This window comes from Canis aureus, chromosome 22 (assembly GCF_053574225.1).
Source record: "Canis aureus isolate CA01 chromosome 22, VMU_Caureus_v.1.0, whole genome shotgun sequence".
Taxonomy (NCBI): domain Eukaryota; kingdom Metazoa; phylum Chordata; class Mammalia; order Carnivora; family Canidae; genus Canis; species Canis aureus.
The window spans coordinates 21,967,571-21,986,871 of NC_135632.1; the positions used below are offsets into that span (position 1 = coordinate 21,967,571).

The following is a 19,301-nucleotide window of genomic DNA, read 5'->3' on the forward strand; positions in this document are numbered from 1 at the left end:
TCTCCAGGATCATGCCCTGGGCTAAAGGTGGCGCTAAACCTCTAAGCCACCAAGGTATCCCCCGATACACTATTTGTTGACTAACTGAATTTAAATAAGTTAAATAAGGAAAGAAACAAGTACCTCATTTAATCAAACCTAAGATTCCATCAATTAAAAGACAATTATCTCAGATACAACTAAGAAAGGGAAAATATTGCCAACTTAACTATGACACAAACAACTATAACTAGCATTCTAATTTCACAGATATGAAAATGTCTTAAAATCAATGAAATGTGATATACTGATTTTCCTCTTAAGTTCATATCTGTGTTAGAGACAAAACAAGGGCAGCCCGGGTGGCTCAGCGGTTTAGCACTGCCTTCAGCCCAGGGCGTGATCCTGGAGACCCGGGATCAGGTCCTGTGTTGGGCTCCCTGCATGGAGCCTGCCTCTCCCTCTGCCTGTGCCTCTGCCTCTCTTTCTGTATGTCTCATGATTAAATAAATAAGAAATCTTAAAAAAAAAAAAAAAAAAAGAAAGAAAGGGGAGAGACAAAACAAGAATCAAGCATTTTCAACTGCAGCACCAGAATTTTAAATAACAGTAACATTAGAACAATACTAAAAGAAATATGAAAATATTGTTCTGTTCTTTTGAGGCACTAAATTTAGGTAATTTAAGAACAGAAATATATAATGTTGAATTTAAATAACTTCTAAGATTTCACCTGGCTTTCAAATTCCTGTTTTGGATTTTAAAAGTTCTACACATTATTAAAATTTGTACTCAAAGAAAACGAAAACTTTACTAAGATGGTTACGGTTAACACTTTCTGAACACTCTTGAGAAACACTTTCAAATGTTATCTCATATAATCTCCATAAAATCCTAGTAAAGGTGGGCTTGCAACCCAGAACTGGTTGACCTCAGGATCCATGCTCTTTTCCCTATAGGGCACCAGGCTGCCTCCTGAATACCACCACTGCAAGCATGAGTGGCCTTGATATACAGATTCAGGCAAGTTGACACCAAATCCTACTTACCTGGCTGAAGCCTTAAAACGCTCTAGGAACTGAAGTCTCAAGCTCTCATGGCCAGGGAGATCAATCAAAGTCAGGCTAGTGGCCTACAGATGACAGTAATGACATTAAATAAATGTTTTGGTCCTTATTCACGTTCACAACATGAACTTTTCATATGAGATTTCAGGTACAAGAGTGTCCATAATCAAAAAAATGTTCACCATAATTAATTAATCAATCAAATAAATGTTCACACAGCATCTTCTATTTATAAATCACTAGTAGGGGCTCCTGGGATTTAACAGTGAGCAAAAACAGACATGATCCCTGTTCCAACAGGGTTTATAATATAATCAGAAAGATCAACACAATGTAAAATTACAAATAAATGTAAAATTACAACTTTGATAAGTGTTCTGAGGGTACATAAAAAACCTGACCCTGTCTGGGGGAGTCAGAGAAGTAAGATCCATCTGAGGTTGGGGAAATATACTAGTATGAATAAAAACAAAAACATGTGAATGTGAAAATAGTAGTGAACATTCACAAACTAAATAATGTAATTGGAGATCTACACTTTATCATATAGCATGTTATCATTACAGGGACCCCCCAATCTTTGTTAACAACAAAACATTCCTTTACGTGTCTACTATAATTTTTTAAATATTTGTCAACTAGACATACTGTTTATTTGTTCCAACTGTCAATATTTTGTGTCAATCACTGAAACAGGGAGGCAATGTGCCCATTCTGAGCTGACTCACTAAGCACCCACTTAAGTGCTGTTCATTCCAGGCCTTCTTCCTTAAGCTCAGAGTCAATCTGGATATGGCTATGCTCAGTAAGACTCTCTGGTATAATTCTAGTAAGTTTATCAGACCCTTGAACGTGTTCCCGATTTTCTACCTTATCCATAGCCAGCCCTAACCACTGTTCAGCAGGAGCAAGTCAGCAATATGCACGGATCTGACATAATTACAACTGGATTCATTATGACCTGTCACTGAGTCTGCATAGTCTTTTATGGGCAAAAATATGATGTATGCAAAACAAACAAACAAAGATGTATGCTAGCTTTTAAAGAAAAAACCACACTGGTAAGAGTCTGGAGATTTCAGGTTAGGATCGATTACCGTATTTCATAATCAGCAGTACACCACTATAAGGAATTTAAAAAGACACATTAATAGATACATTACTAACTTGAGAGAGACTAGATCTAAAACATAGGAGGGTGGGAAGGTGGGAGGAGTTTAAAAAGGGAGGAATGTTCTACATTTTTCTCTCTCTCTCTTTTTTTTTTTAGAGAGAGCATACATGGAATGGGGGCAGAGGGAGAGGTAAAGACAATCTCAAGCAGGCTCCATGCCTAGCACAGAGCCCTATGCAGGGCTTGATCTCATAACTCTGAGATCATGACCTGAGCCAAAATCAAGAGTCAGCTCCTTAACCGAGCTGAGCCACCCAGGCGCCCCTACATCTTCAATAAAAATATGCAAGTCTCATATGTAAAGTTTTCCAAAAGCCATATTAAAAAAGTAAAAAGATATAAAGTTAAATTAATAATATATATGATTTAACCCAATATATCTAAGAAATGTTTTTAACAAGTAAAAAAAAATGTCAAGGGGACGCTTGGGTGGCTCAGCGATTGAGGGTTCGCCTTCAGCTCAGGTCATGATCCTGGAGTCCTGGGATCGAGTCCCACATCAGGTTCCCTGCATGGAGCCTGCTTCTCCCTCTGCCTGTGTCTCTGCCTCTCTCTCTCTCGCTCATGAATAAATAAATTTTTTTAAAAAATCAAGAAATGGTTGGTATTTTACTTTTCATTCCAAGTTCAAGATCTGTTGTATACTTTACACTTCTAGCACCCCTCAATTTGGACTAGTCACATTTCAGGTGCTCAATAGTCACACAGAGCCAAGTATACCCTGGAATATCCAGGTCTAAAGTATACCCTGGAATATCCCACTTAAAAAAATCTGGCACAAGTCCCTCAAGAATTAAAGATCTCTCAAACCTGAACCTCCAAAACCTAAAATCTTGGGAGTTTAAAAAAGACTGGGCTAGGGCCTGATCCTGGAGACCCGGACCCTGCATGGAGCTTGCTTCTCCCTCTGCCTGTGTCTCTGCCTCTCTCTCTCCCTCTCTCTCATGAATAAATAAATAAAATCTTTAAAAAATAATAATAAAAAAAAGGACTGGGCTAGAAAGAGCACATTATTGAAAAAAGCAAAAAGTATTTGTAAGACATTTAGAAGAATGTCTCTTTATCTCTGTTTACAATATTTAATTCTGGAGGCACCAGAAAAGGGGGCAGGAGGCAAAGAAAAGGAGAAAAGCTCTCTAAGATAACTATTTTCATTCATCTCTCTATACATCCACCCCTCAACCAGCCCCCACCCTTTCTTCCACTCATCAAATACTTATTTTGCATTATAATTGACTTAGCAGTCACTATCCACATTCTGGAGCTACATAGGTATATAAAATGTCCTTCTGGTGATTCCTAACTGGTATCTCAAATGTCACATGCATGCTCTTTAAGATATTCACCACAACAATGTATAACCAAAAGATTTTAACAAACTAAATGTTTGTTAATAGAGCTCTAATTAAATAAGAACTTAATTGAATGGTACAGTCACATAATGGAATACTATGTAGTTCACAAATCAATCAGGGTGTACTATGTGTACAAATGAGGGAAAAACAAAACAACTCAACTCTATCAGTCATACTGTTAAAAAACAAAAGAAAACATGGGGCACTTGGGTGGCTCAGTGGATTGAGCACCCAACTCTTGGTTTCAGCTCAGGTCCTGATCTCAGGGTCCTGGGATGGAGCCACAGGTCAGGCTCAATGCTGTGCTCGCAGGGAGTCTGAAGACTGTCTCTCCCCCTACCCCTCTCCTGGCCTGTGCACATGGTCTCTCTCTCTCTAATAAATAAACAAATCTTTAAAAAAACAAAAACAGTGGGCAAAGGAAACATTAAAAAAAACAACAACAACAACAAAAAAAAACTGGGGTGCCTGGCTGGTTCAGCTGATGGAACACAGGACTTCTGCTCTCCCGGTTGTGGGACTGAGCCTCATGCTGCATGAAGAGATTACTTAAAAATAAAATCTTAAAAAAATTTAACAGATACACAGATATGTTTGCATATGCACAGACTATCTGAAGGGTACACAGGAAAATGGTTAAGTTATTGCCTCTAAGGAGAAGACCTAGTAGGGACAGGAAAGGCAAAATTTTCACTGAATATTCTTCTTAACCTTTTGAATTTTCGTTCCATATACATATATTACCTATGCAAAATATAAGAAAGGCTTAATGCTCACCCTCTAGAACTCATGGTAAAGTTGGAAAGACATAGAAACAAAAACTAGTAAAATGTAATGTAACATCTGTGTGCATGAAGTACAACAAAACAGGATGGCATGATTACATCTGCTGCTTGGATGGCCAAAAGCAGAATTTGTCACATGGATTCTATTATCCATAAAAATAAGCTATGAATGGTACCTACACCCTTAGACTAATTTATCCTACAAATGTCTTTCATGAAACACCAAAGTAAAGTAAAATTCTCAGATTCCCAACATTCCATGAACCCCTTACCCTGGTATTGTTGACCCTGTACATAGCAGAGCTGTCGGTGATAGAAGTCTGAGTGTCCCTATAAAGGCCAGTTAACAACTGTAAAAAAAACAATATAAAGGAGATCAGAGTAAATACATAAATAGCAAATCTAAAGAGAGCAATTTTATTCTAACTCTCCAATGGGCCAGGTCAAATAAATGAATGTTGCTTGCAACAACTGAAAAAGACTATATTGTTTTTTTTCCTTGTAGAAAAATCTGATTCATTGCATCTTCATTCCCCTTTCCACAATGAAAAAAAAAAAACAACCTAGTTTCAAATGGTTTGGTGGCCAAATTTACCAAACTTCTACAAATATTTTTAATTATCACAAATCATTATAAATTATATTTCTGTAGTGGAAGGGAAGTAATTTATCCTCTCAAAAGGAAGAATAAAAGGTAGTTCATAAAACTGCCCCCAAAACGGGATAAGGACTAAATAACAGTATCTGGCAGGTGCAAGAAAATAGAAAAGGTCAAGAAATTCCAGTTCACAAATTTTTCAAGAGTCTTTTCAAGTTTTTCAAGTCTTCAAGTGAGTCAAGAATTAACTCCCCAGGGATGCCTGGATGGCTTAGTGGTAGAGCATCTGTCTGCCTTTGGCTCAGTTGTGATTCCAGGGTCCTGGGATGGAATCCTGCGTCAGGCTCCCCACTGGGAGCCTGCTTCTCCCTCTGCTCATGTCTCTGCCTCTCTCTATCTCTCATGAATAAATAAATAAAATCTTTAAAAAAAAATTTAACTCCCCAAATTGTGAGCATCAGCTCCCTTTTCCAAAATGAACTATGACTTCGCAGGGATAATGGGATGGCCTAACATTTCCTATCAACTTTAGAAGAGGTGTAAATCAAAGCATTTACCCTGACAAACAGTAATGTTTTCCCAGAGTTGCAGAGGCCAACAAGAAGAACAGCTCTTTGACTGCTCCTTCTGCTCCGGATGAACTTCCAGAACACTGTGGAATAGAGAGAAACAACCAAAATTATGCCTTTTTCCCCAACATAAATAACACAAGCTATTCTAAATGTTTTACATTTATTTCAGTGCACATTTCCAAACATTAAATGGAATGAAATTATATTAAATGGTTATATCATATTTGAGCATATTATGGAATCTATATCACACAAATCAATTCCCATCAATACCGTAATTCACTCTAAAAGAATGTTTATTAGACAAACTTAGGAGCGCTTAACTTCCTTACACAGGACAGGTGAAAATGACATTTGGGCTGTTCTATACTATGAACCATTTGTAAATGTCTTACTCTTGATGTAAACATCTCTGAAACAAGATAGAAGGTTTTTTAACCTTCAAGTAGCCCTAAACAGGAGATTGACAACCGCATCTGATTCACAGAGGGTAGCTGGTTTTTTAACCTCTTCTGAACGTTTGATGATCTAAATCGTAGGGTGCATATTAAAAACACTATGTTGATCTAAAAGGAAACTGGAGTTATAGATACCTGTCATTAGACACCCAAAAGCCCAGTATTTGGGGGACATCTTGGTGCTTGACTATAAAACCTTTATTTTAATAACTTTTCCCCCTGTGTAAGTTACTATTAATGGTTTGTCATTCTCTAGGATATTAAGCGGAAGCAGATGCTCCCTACTTTTCATGTGGAAGTGGACCAAGGTCTATAAAGAGTGACAAAGTTAATGACTCAAAAAAAAATTATATATATGTAATATATATGCCTTGATCATCAATAGTATGCCTGAATGGTCGGGGTAGAGAAATTAACAGAAGTCTCTCACAGAACCCCTCATTCGGCTGGAACTTCCCTGGTATTTTCGCCGCCGTTATAATCATTACCGTTGTTAGTGTTCCCAGCGGGAAGGTATGTGCTGAGTGAATGGAGGGCTGGTTCTTGGATTCCCCATAAACGTGGGGGTGTTGTGCCCCCAGGCTTCTAACGTGGAGCCTATTTATCACCGTCCTTCCCTCCGGCTCGGCTCGGCTCGAGTCTGGCCGCCTACTCGGTCATTAGGCCCTTCACGGAGTGCCAGCCACTATCAACTGTCAACCCTGCTGTGTCTGCACCCCCACCCCCCGACTGTGGACTCCTCAAGTGCAACCTTGTCTTATGCACTGTGTATCCGCAGCGCCCAGGAAGCAAACTTGGAGTTAAAGACCTGCGAGTCTAGGTAGAAAGAGCAAAGAAAAGGGGGGGGAGGGGAGGGGGGTCGGGGGAGGACCGCGCGCTCCAGGCGTAGCAGGGGCAGAAAAAGGAAAAGTAACCCGCGCCCCCAAGGACCAGGACGTCACTCCAAGGTCCGCAGGAGAGCCTCTTTATTGCAGCGCTACTCCCGCGGCTGCAGGCAGCAAGGCAGGTAGATGTGAAGCGGCGAGTCTCCGCCCGGCGTCCGCGGTCTCCACGAGCCCGTCCAAGCCCGGAACTGCGCCTGCCTACACCCGCCCAAACCACCGGCCGCCTGTTTACCCAGCGTCAGCAGCACCGCCAGAACCGCCACCACGACTGACAGCAACGTCGGGTCCCTCTGCTGCAGCTCCTGCCGCAAGGAGTCTAGGTAGGGCTGGAAGGCTCCCCCCACACCACCACCGTCCCCCATCCGCCGGGACTCCGCGGCAGCCATGGCTGAGATGCGTGGTCTCCAGCGCCGCGAGAGCGACGTGGCCCTGGACTCTGCGCAGGCGCCCGAAGCGGAGCATCACGGGAGTTGTAGTTCCCACGTTGTATTTCCCCCTTCAGGGGCGGGGTTCCGGGAGGTCCCGAAGGCAGTGGCGATGCTCTGGGACGCTGTCCGCCGAGCGAGCGGCGTTGCACGGTATTTCACGAGTGACACGCTTATCCCTTAAGGTAGGAGTTAAATGTCGCCGCCCTCTTCATGGGTGTTGACGGAATGATGGATGCATAAAATGAATGGCTTGAGAAATCTTCTCGGAGGCTTTCCAGTCGCCCCCTTAGAGAGGGGAGTCTTGCGAGGAACTCAGGCATTACACAAACATTTCATCTGAGTGCAATCCGGCGTGGGGTGTGACAGAGGATGTATACATCAATTCATGTATGATGCGATACGGGGATACAGAAAGGGACGCTTAGTACCCATCATAGGTTCAGAGACCAGCTCCTGGAGGAAAATGACGGGAGCTGAGGCCACGAGGGATGATGGGTGAGCCTCTGCAGGTGCAAAAGGACAAAGAGCGCCTGAGTAGCAGAAAACGAGCAATTCAGTGTAAATCCAGGGCTGCAGCTGAGATTTTTGACATTGACGGGAGCAGCTGGGAAAATCAGTGCGCGGGGTAGTGGTGTTGAAAACTGCAGCTGTCATTCCTGCCTGGAGTGGACAGCCCCCGCTATGCCAGGCACGTAGGTGAGACCAAAGTAGCCAGTCCTTCCAGTTTTCGCAAAGAAGCCAGAAAGGGAAATGTTCCCCTTTTCAAATTTCGGCAAGTAATGAAAAACAAACAAAAACACCCAACAACTTATCACCCAAATAAAACACCCTAGGGAGCCCGAAGTGGCCTGCCTAGGGACTGCAGAGTTGCAGCCTGTCACGAAACTGGTGTCCTTTCCGCAGAAGTGGCAAGAGATGAAGCAGGAAAGGTTGGCAGGAACGACCTGAAGGGATTTTGTGCTATGCTAAGGAACCTAGACTTTATCCAGATTATATATATATATATAAAATCCAGAATGGGATAAGAAGTTTCAGTTGGGGGTAACATAGATGACTGGCAGATAGAGAACTGTGATTGGAGAAAGACTAAGGTAGGGAGGCCAGCTGGGGGTTGTTGCAGTGTTTTGGCAAAAAATGCACGGGGTGTGAACCAGGAACAGAGGTAGTAGTGGAAAGGAGGCCACAGATTTGAAAGATATGTAGGAGGAAAACGTATAGGATGCGGTGACTAATTGGATATGCTGAGTTCAGATAGAGAGTTATCAAGCCTGCATCTGAAGCAGCTGGTGTGGAGTCCTGAAAAGATCAAAGTTCATAAAGTGAATTAGGGAGGGACTTTGGGGCTGAGGGCATAACCAGAATGAAAACCTCTCTCTTCTGTATAGTGAGTTTCAGGTGCCTCTAGGAGTTCTAAAATCTTATATTAAGCAGGCGATAGAGTAAACAAATGTAAAGCTTCAGCAATAGGCACTATATTTTCATCTGAGTTTCAGACATAGATAAGTGGTCATTAAAATCAGGGACAGAATGAAAAGTGAGGAGGAAGAAACCCACAAAGATACCTAAAAAGGAAGAGTCGGTGATGCAGGAGTAAAACGTGTCCTGGAAGTGGTCAGCAACATCTCTTGTTTCAAAGGGGCTCCCGTGATGAGGGCTTGAATGACAAGTGAGCTCAGAAGGAACGGTGAGGTAAGGGTGGGGCACGGGTATGGAAGCAAGGCTGGTAGATGGAAGGGAGGGTAAATAGTGAGGATAATCGCTAACATTAATGAGTGCTTGTTGATACCAGGCACTGTTTTAAATAATTTTAATTTATAACTTTGCATAATCTTCACCTATTATTCCAATTTTGCAGAGGCAAACTGAGGTAACTTATCCATTAAGCCCAGGCAGTTGGGCTTTTTTATGCTTAACTGTATGCTCTAACATAGTACAATTCATTTTCCTGGCCTTTCATCGATAAATGTAGGCAATAGGGAGTCCAGATTAAGAAAGGATGTTTAGGAGGTGAGGTTAAAGAGGGTTAACCAACTACTTTTATTTTTATTTTATTTTATTTTATTTTATTTTTATTAGTGTCAACTACTTTATTTTAAATTAGCATTGTCAATTAAAATGATCAGAACTGACAGTAATTTTACCATATTCTCTCTTTCTTTCTTTCTTAAGGTCCTGGCCCCTGCTCTGTATCCATCACCCAGCGCATGTACACACAGACATACACATCACTCCTTTCTAATAACCATTGATTCCTCTGCTAGGAGCTAAAAATTCAGGGAAGGAAGAAGGGCCAAACAGGAAAACACCTACCATAACTGCCCCAACTGTATACGAATTTTTAGTCAGAGCTATGTGAATGAGAAAGTTCTGCCATGGTGGTAAAGTTTGGGAATGATGAAAGGTTTTAACAAGAGACAGACTTTTTTTTTTCAACAGGTTTCCTGGGTAAAGGCAGGAGAAATGTGCACACCTTCCACACTCAAGTGAGAAAGTGGTGCCATTCTCAGGAATGAGAGCAGGAGAAGATCAGCTGCTTCCTATCCTTTCACATCTCCACCAACACACACTTCCAGGAGGTGAGCCCAGAGGAAGGGGAGGCAGATATTGACTGCTGCTTACTGAAAGTGTTCTCTCCTTCATTCAAATAGCAAGTGGAGAGTTACAATGAAATAAATGTAGTGACACAATTTTTCCTCTCTTGCATTAATTAAAATGTCTCATTCACCAGACACTTTTTTCCATCTTCTATTCCCAGTAGCTCCAAAGTACAGTAGACACAATCTCAGACCCAGGGACACCAGTCACATGATTGGTGAATGATCAGCCCTATCAAGTGCAGTAAACAGACTCAGGAATGAGAGAATTACAATTAAAACTAAAATTTTCACAGTTGGGGGACGCCTGGGTGGCTCAGCAGTTGAGCATCTGCCTTTGGCTAAGGGCGTGATCCTGGAGTCCTGGGATCTAGTCCCACATTAGGCTTCCTGCAGGGAACCTGCTTCTCCCTCTGCCTGTGTTTCTGCCTCTCTCTCTGTGTCTTTCATGAATGAATAAATAAAGTCTTTCAAAAAAAAAAAAGAATAAAAATAAATAAAATAAAATTTTCACAGTTGGCAGATGGGAAGTGACTTTGGCCAGGGTAGCTTCAGGGAATTGAGTGGAGCAGAAAACTGGTTTCTGTGTGTTCAGCCATTAATAAGTAAGGCGTGGAAAGAGTGAGCCTCCATCTTTCAGAAGAAGGAGAGGAGACAGGGCAGTGACTACTGTGGGAATCAGGGTAAAGCAATAATTTTCAGATGTTCCAGTGGTTCATTTTTCCAACCCCCTAGAATCAGGACCTGACTCAAGTATACCTGATGAAATTAATTTAAAATATTGGTAAAATATGTAAGTCTTCTGTATTCTTTTTCTGTACTCCTTGAACACTCCATCTCAGTAACTCACTCAGCATCCTCCTTCCTGCCTCTTCCCCAGCAACACACACACACACAGAGCCACATACACTTGATTCTATTATGATGATCATGCAGACACTTTTCAGAAAGAATTCCTACTTGAACTGTACCCAGGGTGGCTGTGGCACCATGACCAAAGCTGTGAAAGAGGTCAGTTGAACATTGAGCTCTGAAGGAAAGGTTCAGATGCACAAGTCTTTAGTCAGATCGTATTTTTAAAAAAATCCTTTCAGGCCAAACATTTAGAAAACAATGACGTTTTTAAAAGATAACACCAATAATAATGTTTATTTAATGTTCTACAGAGGTTCCACCGCTGAACTGTGAAACCAGACAAACCACCCAGGCCAGTGAGGCCCCGAGGGAACTTATGGGTCACGTGAGCTCCCATCACCATCTGGTGTGTCTCCGCCTCTTGGATTTTAAGATGTATGGAAAGTGCAGGCCTCCAGGAGTTCTGTGGGACAGAGAAGAGAAGTAGGACAGTCAAAAATCTACCTATATTTATTTTCTGTTGAATGAATGAATAGTTAAGCCTGATAATAAAAGCACTCAGACCCATTGGGGTCTGATGGGTGGACCAGGCCCTTCTCTCAGTGGCCTTCTCCACTTGCCTGTACAGCTCCTGTCTTTCTGGGTAGTACTGTATACCAAACATGGTTTCCCTGCCCTGCATCATCCCCCACCTTGTGTCTCATAGGCAGAGCTCCCACATCTAAATCCATATAGCTGGGAGGAGCCTGGTAGGACTGTCCTCTCTGATCCCCTTAGACAGGTGAGGAACTAATACAAGCACCCAGAACATGCCACTTTCCATGCTAGGATCTGGAAAAGGAGCAGAGAATGCAGAGCCAGACTTTCTCCCCTTATGGAGGATGTAGGGTAGGTGACTGTAACCTAGGTGCTCACAGCAGTGACTGTGGATAAGCACGTTCCTTACATTGGAATTAAGGGACCCTGGTACAGACTTGCTAAATCAATATTCCCCAGCCTGGGAATCAGTATTTTAAGGACCATGGCTCACTTACATTCGCACAAAACTTAGAGCATAACTTCCCTCCATCACATGTTCTTTTCTCACATCTTCCAAATGACTTCACGTGATTAGATGATGTCCAACATAATTATAGTGCAAAAATGTATTTTATTGTACTGTAATGCTTAGAAAACTGGTGTTCTGGATGAGCAGTACGTACAGCAACTTTATGGTTATAAAACTTGTCATTGTTCAAGCTCGCAAGAGTAGCGCTGTATAAAAGAACCTTCTGCAATGGTGGAAGTGTTTTGTCTGCTCACCTGTCTGGAGCTACATGAATTGTGGCTGGTGTGGCTGAGGAACTAGATTTTTAATTTTGTTTAATTTTAATTAATTTAAACTTAAATTGACTTAGGTAATTAGAGGCTACTGTATTGGCTGATGCAGCTCTGTATAAAAATGAGTTTACTGCACATGGGCATAGACACATACAACCTCTTCCTTTTCTTAGTAATAACATGGAATTATTCATGTCGGGACAGTTCATGACCTTAGTGCCCTGAGCGTGTGTCCATCTTATCATCTGCCCATACAAGTAGCCTTTTACACTTTCTTGATTACAGTGTTCTCTTATCATCTCATCTTGCCCATTTCCATTGTTCATCCCCAGAGGGCCACAGCCCACTCCTCTTTGCCCACCACCCAGAACTGCTTGCTCCTTGCCTCCCTTGTTGCTTGGTAGCTTCCCCCATGCTGTTCCTCCTACTCACTCGAGGTGGAGCATTGTCTCAGGTTAGCAACAGCCGTGATATACTCTGCTCCTAAGTATGATTTATATGTTGTGTCCTCTGGAAGTTTGGCCAAACATTGTGTGTCGTCCCTGAACAGAAGGTCCTTGGTTGCTGAGTGGAACAAGCAAAACTTGCCCGAGCAGTCATTTCCATTTCTTCCAAACAAAAGCTGTCAAATGGATGGAAGATGCATAAGGACTTGTGGCAGTGAGCAGCTAGGAATACAAAGATGGGGTTGAGGAGGATAAAAGCTAGGAACCAGCCCCTGGAAGAAAGAGAGCTCCAGAGGATGCCTCAAGATGTTTCCATATCCTTCACCTGGAATTCACCCATTTCATGCCCCAGCTTCATGCTTTCTTTAGCATCCTCTGTAGGCTCCATCCTGGTCTCACCAACTCTAGGAAGTCCCTCCTACCCACCCAGTTACTCCTTCCCCATTTCATTGGCTATAGCCTTGGGGACTGCTTCCAGGAAATGGGAAGACAGAAACATGTCCCTTCCAAGTATCAGTGTGAAAAAAGATATAAAATGTGAGCCCTCCCGAGAGGGTGGTATGGGTAGTTGTGAAATCTCATGTTTGACTAGATCTTTGATCCTATGTTGGGCAAGAGGCTTAACTCCAGGTCTTGGAGGATTATAAGTGAAATGATGAGTATGAAAGTTTAACATTCCATCTAGTACCTAAGAAATGTTCATCAAATGATAATTATTGTTATCATTTACCTTAGGACTTGCAAAGATATGCTATTTTAATTTTAAAAAAGAGGAAAAGAAAACAAATGGTAGGCAGGAAGCTGTTATTGAGGGCGAAGTAGTATTTGTGGGTAAAGGACTCTTAGAATTAGAGTATTCAGGCAGCCTCCCCGCCTACATACACACAAGGCTGACTCTGGGGCAGTTGTTCTCCCCAGAGGACGAGCACCCTGAGGATAGGGATCCTGTGTTTTTCTGGCTGTTGGAAGGTTCTCAGTCTCTCTAAACAAAAGAAATATAGTCCACATTTCATGACTTATATCATGGAGAGCTGACACACAGGATCACTTGCCTTCATTTTCAAAAAAGATAGAGGTGGAGAAAATGAGGGTACCACAGAGCAAGGTCACAGGCAAGCAAGAAAGCAGAGGTGTGGACCCAAAAGCAGATGAATCACATGGGAACTAACCTCCAGTAACCTGGAAATATAAGCAGAGCTGGGCCTGAGAAATCCAGTTCCGCAATCCTTGGCCTCTCAATTCTAGTTTCCAGAAAAAGAATGCTGGAGCATGGGCTTTACTGATCACTAAACTCGCCCGAATAATCCACACCCTCCCAGGAGGAAAGAATGGGAGGCCCTAGCTGGTCCATACCTGCTGGTCAAGTAACATTTTGCTAACACAAGATGCCTTGTCTTTCCTTGAGACCACAGCATGATTTGGGGCTTTGGCTAGGAAGCACTCAGGAGCCTTGTCCACAGACTTCCTTTGGCCATCAGGGCACAGCAGCTCAAAGTCCTCTTTCTTCAGATCCTTAGCCCAATCTTCAGTGTTCTTTCCTGGGGACAGAGAAGGTGGGTCAGCTACACCTGACAGGTTTGGTCAAGGTGCCCTCACTGAGAGGATGTGACTGACTGGCCCACTGACATGTGAAGGGCCTGGGGCCATTGGCTAGCAGAAGTACACACACTGGGGTCACTGTGATGTGGAAAAGAAGAGATGCTCCCAAGTACATAGGTCAGATTCAAGTCAAACTCAATTCCTAGCAACCACCCCTTCCAACCTGCCCCACCCAAACAGGAGAAAGTGAGCGAGCTACATTCTTGGATGATGTTCAAAAACATTTTTATTTCTACTAAATTCTAAAGCATCTGGATTTATTACTCTAGAATAGGAAGAATGTGACCCTCTAAGCAGGCTGATAATCTCTGTGCAATACCATCTGGCATTAGCAAGCAAAAGAAGTTTCCCAGAGGCCCTTAGGCCCTTTTGCAAACTGGACCAGTGTTCTTAATCTAATACACTCATACTGGTTCTACATGAAAATGTGCACATGCCTCTGTGCATACAGATCCATATCCTGTTCTCAGCCCCTAGCTTCACCATTTCTGTATTCTCCCTAAAAAAAAAAAAAAAAAAAAGAAAAGAAAAGAAAAGAAAAGAAAGAAAATCTCACCCATTTTCAGGGTTTCAACTCCTTCTGCCAGAGGCAATTCTCAAGTATGTTTTCCCAGTTTTTAGTTCTCATCTAAAAGGCGGGATTGTAAATCTTTTTCTTAATTTATTTTTCATTTAATTCTTTAGTTGAATATCTAATAAATGACTTTACTATCATAAAATTGTATGTTATTTATATATAAAATAAAAATACCTCTTTTCCTACTCTTCCCAAATAAATACTTACAGTTTTAATAGAAAACTTAAAATTGCCTGTGTCTCTCCCACAACTACACACATCTTTGTTCGCCTAACATTTCTCCTTCCCTTTCTTACCAGTACCTCCAACCCAGCTCCTTCCAAATGAAATCCACCATCATTCTCTCCAAACCAATTCTGTTCCACTTCATAATGTAAGAATTTCCTCAACACTATGTTGCACGCTGTCTATAAGCTGCAGTCTTATTGGAGGGAGAAAATAGGATACATACCAAAAGCAATAATTCTGGATCCAGATAATAACACTTTATATTTTGTGGACCACACTGTAAATGCTGTGGGAGCTGAACCAGCTTGGTGAGACCATATTCATCAGGGAAAGCTGGCTGGAGGAGGCATGGTTTTAGGTGTGTAACATGTGTTACATGTACTGACCACTGAGAGACTAATCTAGGCCTGACTGACTCGGCATATGATGAAGTCCCCAATAGGACAGAGGCCATGAGAAGAGGAGTGGATTTGGTGAGAAATATGAGGAGTTTGGACTTAACAGAGGTTGAGGTTGCAGTGCCAGTGAGTTTTGTATATAAAAATCACCAATGGCAAATAGAGGCTCCAGGATGTTATTTAGATAGGACGTTAGGCCTCTGCTCTATATTCCTGCCAGGGGGGTAAGGCTTTTGGTAAGCTTTTGGCTGCAGGGTAGAGAGGTGAGGTCAAGAGAGAGATGCCCTACTCAGAGGAGTTAAAAAAATAGGGGATCCCTGGATGGCTCAACAGTCTAGCACCTGCCTTCAGCCCAGGATGTGACTGGGGACCCAGGATCGAGTCCCACGTCAGGTTCCCTCCATGGAGCCTGCTTCTCCTTCTGCCTGTGTCTCTACCTCTCTCTCTCTCTCTCTCTCTCTCTCTCTCTCTCTGTCTCTCATGAATAAATAAATAAAATCTTAAAATATATCTCAAGGGATGACAAAAAACAATCTTAGGGTAACACTCAGGTAGTAGGAAAAAGGGAAGGCTTTAAAGGAAAAAGCCAAAAATAATAGAAGAGAATAAAGAAAGAAAAATTAGCCAACACAGTATTCCTTCAAGTATTCCTTAGCAACTTCTGTGTGCCACTTATATAGTTAATTTTGGGATATAAGAGGAGGAAAAAAGAACTCAAATAGTTTCTGTGGCCACAGTTTATTACAGCATGAGATGAACTCAATAATACTACCCACAGGGACAGAAGGTTCCATTGTAGGATGGTGGCATGCCATCTGGGAAGGCTTCTCAGAGGAGTTGGTACTGAGCGAGTTCACTCTAGATGAGTTGCTGGGAAGAGCTGAGGTTGGGAGAAGGGACATGAGAAAGAACGTGAACTAATATCTGCCTGGCCTAAAGCAGGTTCTCTAAGCGGTTAGTGATACAGACAGGATAGGTGGAGTGCTAATTCTTACCAACTAAACAACTTTTTGTATGGGTTTTCAGTGCCACAGCATCTAATATTCACCCACTAGTTTTAGTACACATTGATGCTTCTTGCTTGAAACAATTATTACTATATTATTTACCCACTGATAGTTTTTAAACTTTGTAAGTATTGCTACATTTATTCATGTTCTACAATAAGGAAGATCTTTCCCTTCACCTTCATTTGTTTAATCAGGATAGACTCATGTATTCCTATTTTATTCTTACTACCATTATTTCTTTTAGTGCCCAAAATGTCCCAGATTTGGCTGGTAGAAGGGCTTTAAAGATGGCTTCTGTATATTTTGACCTATCCCAACATCTTCAACATGATGTTCCAGGCTCACCTTATATTTTTCCTGCCCCAGCCCTAGAATCAGCTATTTTCCCAAAGGGCCTTGGCTCCTTCTATTAGAGAATGGTTCTAGAATCCAAGATCTTCATTCCCACTGGTGCACTATTGTCTCTAAGTGTTTTCAGTGATCTAGAATATATATATGATATAGGAAATATAGGAAATAGTTTAAAAGGACTTTTTGGGGATTATTCACAAAGACTGAATGTGGACATAATGAGTATTAAATCCATGTTAGGATAAATTTCCTGATCTTGGTAATTAAACTGTAGGTATGTAAGAAAATATGCACTGAAGTATTTAAGGGAAAGGCAATGTCTGCACCCATGGGAAGGTTCCTGGGAGAGAGTTCAGGACCACCAGAACTTCACAGTTCCTACTGTTCTGCCTACCCAGATAAACACTTCTCTGTTCACTGAACAAACAGGTTGAGAATCAGAGCTCTGGAGCCTATAACAGAGACCATAATACTTCCACAAAGGCATCATGAGTATAAGTGAACCCAGAAACCCCAATTTGTGGGGACAGAGGAGCAAGTGAACATACCCCCAGTGTTCTGCAAGACAGTCTGGTCTTTCACAAAGGCCACATCTCCCTTCTCAACCAGACACCTGCAGAGTGCCAGACAGGGAGAAAGAAGAGAGGAGGTCAGAGACACATCTGTCATTCATGAGGGTCACCTTGTAGAGATAACCAATTGATATCAGCAATTGTGACTCCCATTCAATCACTAATCTTACAATTACTTATATAAGTAACACGGAAAAAGAAAAAAAAAAACCTCCAATTTGCTTTGTGGTTATACAATCTCAGTTCTACACACTGAATGCTAAATTCTGGCACAGTTTCTCCAGTAGAGCTACAGCATTTCCCTACCATAAGTAGAGATATTAGATGGGAATCACCAATAAGGTGATTCCTGACTCACAGTCTGCTTTGTAGAAATTGGGAACTTGTGGACTGTGAATTATATTTGCACTAACTTGCAAGGTAGTTCTAATTGGAGAATTAGAATAATCTTTCTTTTCTCCTTCACTACTGAGAACTTCAGCTACAGTATCACTATGCGATTGACAGACTCCTGAACTACTAACACAAGCCTGAGTCAGAAAATACAGTTAAAAAGTAATAAGGTCATAAGGTGCACAGGTGTCTTTATAAAAGCAATAAACACTCATAAAATAGAATTGCAGCTGGGAATGTAGAAATCATGTATTTTATTTTTCTATATTACCAGGTGAGTAAATGGCTGTAGGTTCACCAGAGATGCTTGGAAGAGCATGAGCCAGACTCCTGACTCCTGTATTCAACCAAGGCAGGTTTTCCTTACCTTGGCAATAGTAACATTTTGAGCCAGACAATTCTTTCTGTAGAGTGCTTCCCTATGCATGTAAGATGTTTTAGCAGCTTCTACCAATTAGATACCAGTAGCACCCATCCCATTCAATAATCAAAAACATCTCTAGACACTGCCAAAATTCCCCCTAAGGGGAAAATCGCCCCCTCTTGAGAACTAATCTGCTCTGTACTGCCGTTCTGAAGAGAGTGTCTTGGAGGGGCTTGGATGCTCCTTCATGCAGGGTTCTGCATATGGTTGCTAAATGTGACACACTAACAGGCCAGGAACATAAGAACCTCACCTTAGTTCCTAAAAAGGAATCTTGTAAAGGCTAGATTTATTATTATGTTTGTGTTAGGGTTAAAAGACTCACCTGAAAGCCCCTGTGTAGCCATAGTATCTCTCATGGTTATTGGGAACACACTCCTTTCCTGGAACATTTGCTGAGCCAATACACAGAGCACAGAGACTGGAATTCCGCATAGATCCAGGGGCACAGCCTTGAGAGAAAAATTTATCTGGACAGAAAGACAAGAGGAAGTCAGCTCCTCCTGAGTCAATATGAGTAGCCCTTATCTAACACATAACAGGTGTGTATGGCCCAGGCTAGGTGAAATATATTCAATGACCAGCCACTAATGAGGACCTGCCAGGCTGGAGGCTTTAAAAGGAAATTTAATTGAGGCTGGAAATAGAAGTTAGTAGACCACTACAGTTCAAGTAGAGAGGATTCCATGGGCACCGTGATAGTGTCACCATTTATCTAAAGAGACAAGAAAGGGAAATTACATGAAAATTGACCTAAAAGAGATAAAATTGGAGGTCTCACTCCCCAGGCTGTGCCACCTGTATCCAGAAGTTCCCTTCCCTTGCTATTTTTTTCAGAAGAGACTTTAATAGAACTTAAAACTCCAAACTCAATTAAAGGCTGGGGGATTTTACTCCCAGTTCAGCTGCTCTCCCATGGCTGTGAAACTGCCAGGAGGCTCAGAAAAGCAGAGGTAGTGCCCTTGCTGGTAGGGAGCCAGAGCTTTCTGGATATCACCCCCAGCCATACTTTGCTTCCTCTCAAATTGGTGTCAGAGAACACCCCAGTGCAGAAATGTGGTCTCATCTCCAAGTCCCCACACACAGGACTTGTCTGGTTCATAACTGCCTTTAAAAGCCTCTCTTTTTAAAGCAGTTGCACATATTTGGGGGTGGCAAGGAGGAAGTTGATGTTAATAACCATTAGAAAACATTTGTCTGTGGTTAACTTAAACATATATTTTTTACATACCTG

At 41.9% G+C, this 19,301-nt stretch overlaps 1 protein-coding gene and 1 long non-coding RNA gene across 2 annotated transcripts in view; one reads left to right on the forward strand and one right to left on the reverse strand.

The window, feature by feature from the left end:
* The window catches only part of LOC144293874 (serotransferrin-like), a 53,109-nt gene that overhangs the window by 16,491 nt on the left and 17,317 nt on the right, over positions 1–19,301 (reverse strand). Inside the window, 9 exon segments of the mRNA XM_077865090.1 lie at positions 1,029–1,111; positions 4,633–4,710; positions 5,516–5,610; positions 7,105–7,293; positions 7,296–7,412; positions 12,502–12,691; positions 13,869–14,053; positions 17,227–17,291; positions 18,393–18,537. Of these exon segments, the coding sequence (XP_077721216.1) occupies positions 1,029–1,111; positions 4,633–4,710; positions 5,516–5,610; positions 7,105–7,293; positions 7,296–7,412; positions 12,502–12,691; positions 13,869–14,053; positions 17,227–17,291; positions 18,393–18,537 (1,147 nt within the window).
* Positions 7,250–11,376, forward strand: LOC144293875 (uncharacterized). The gene is made up of 2 exons (XR_013361248.1): positions 7,250–7,482; positions 11,061–11,376. It is a non-coding gene; the product is annotated as an uncharacterized LOC144293875 (long non-coding RNA).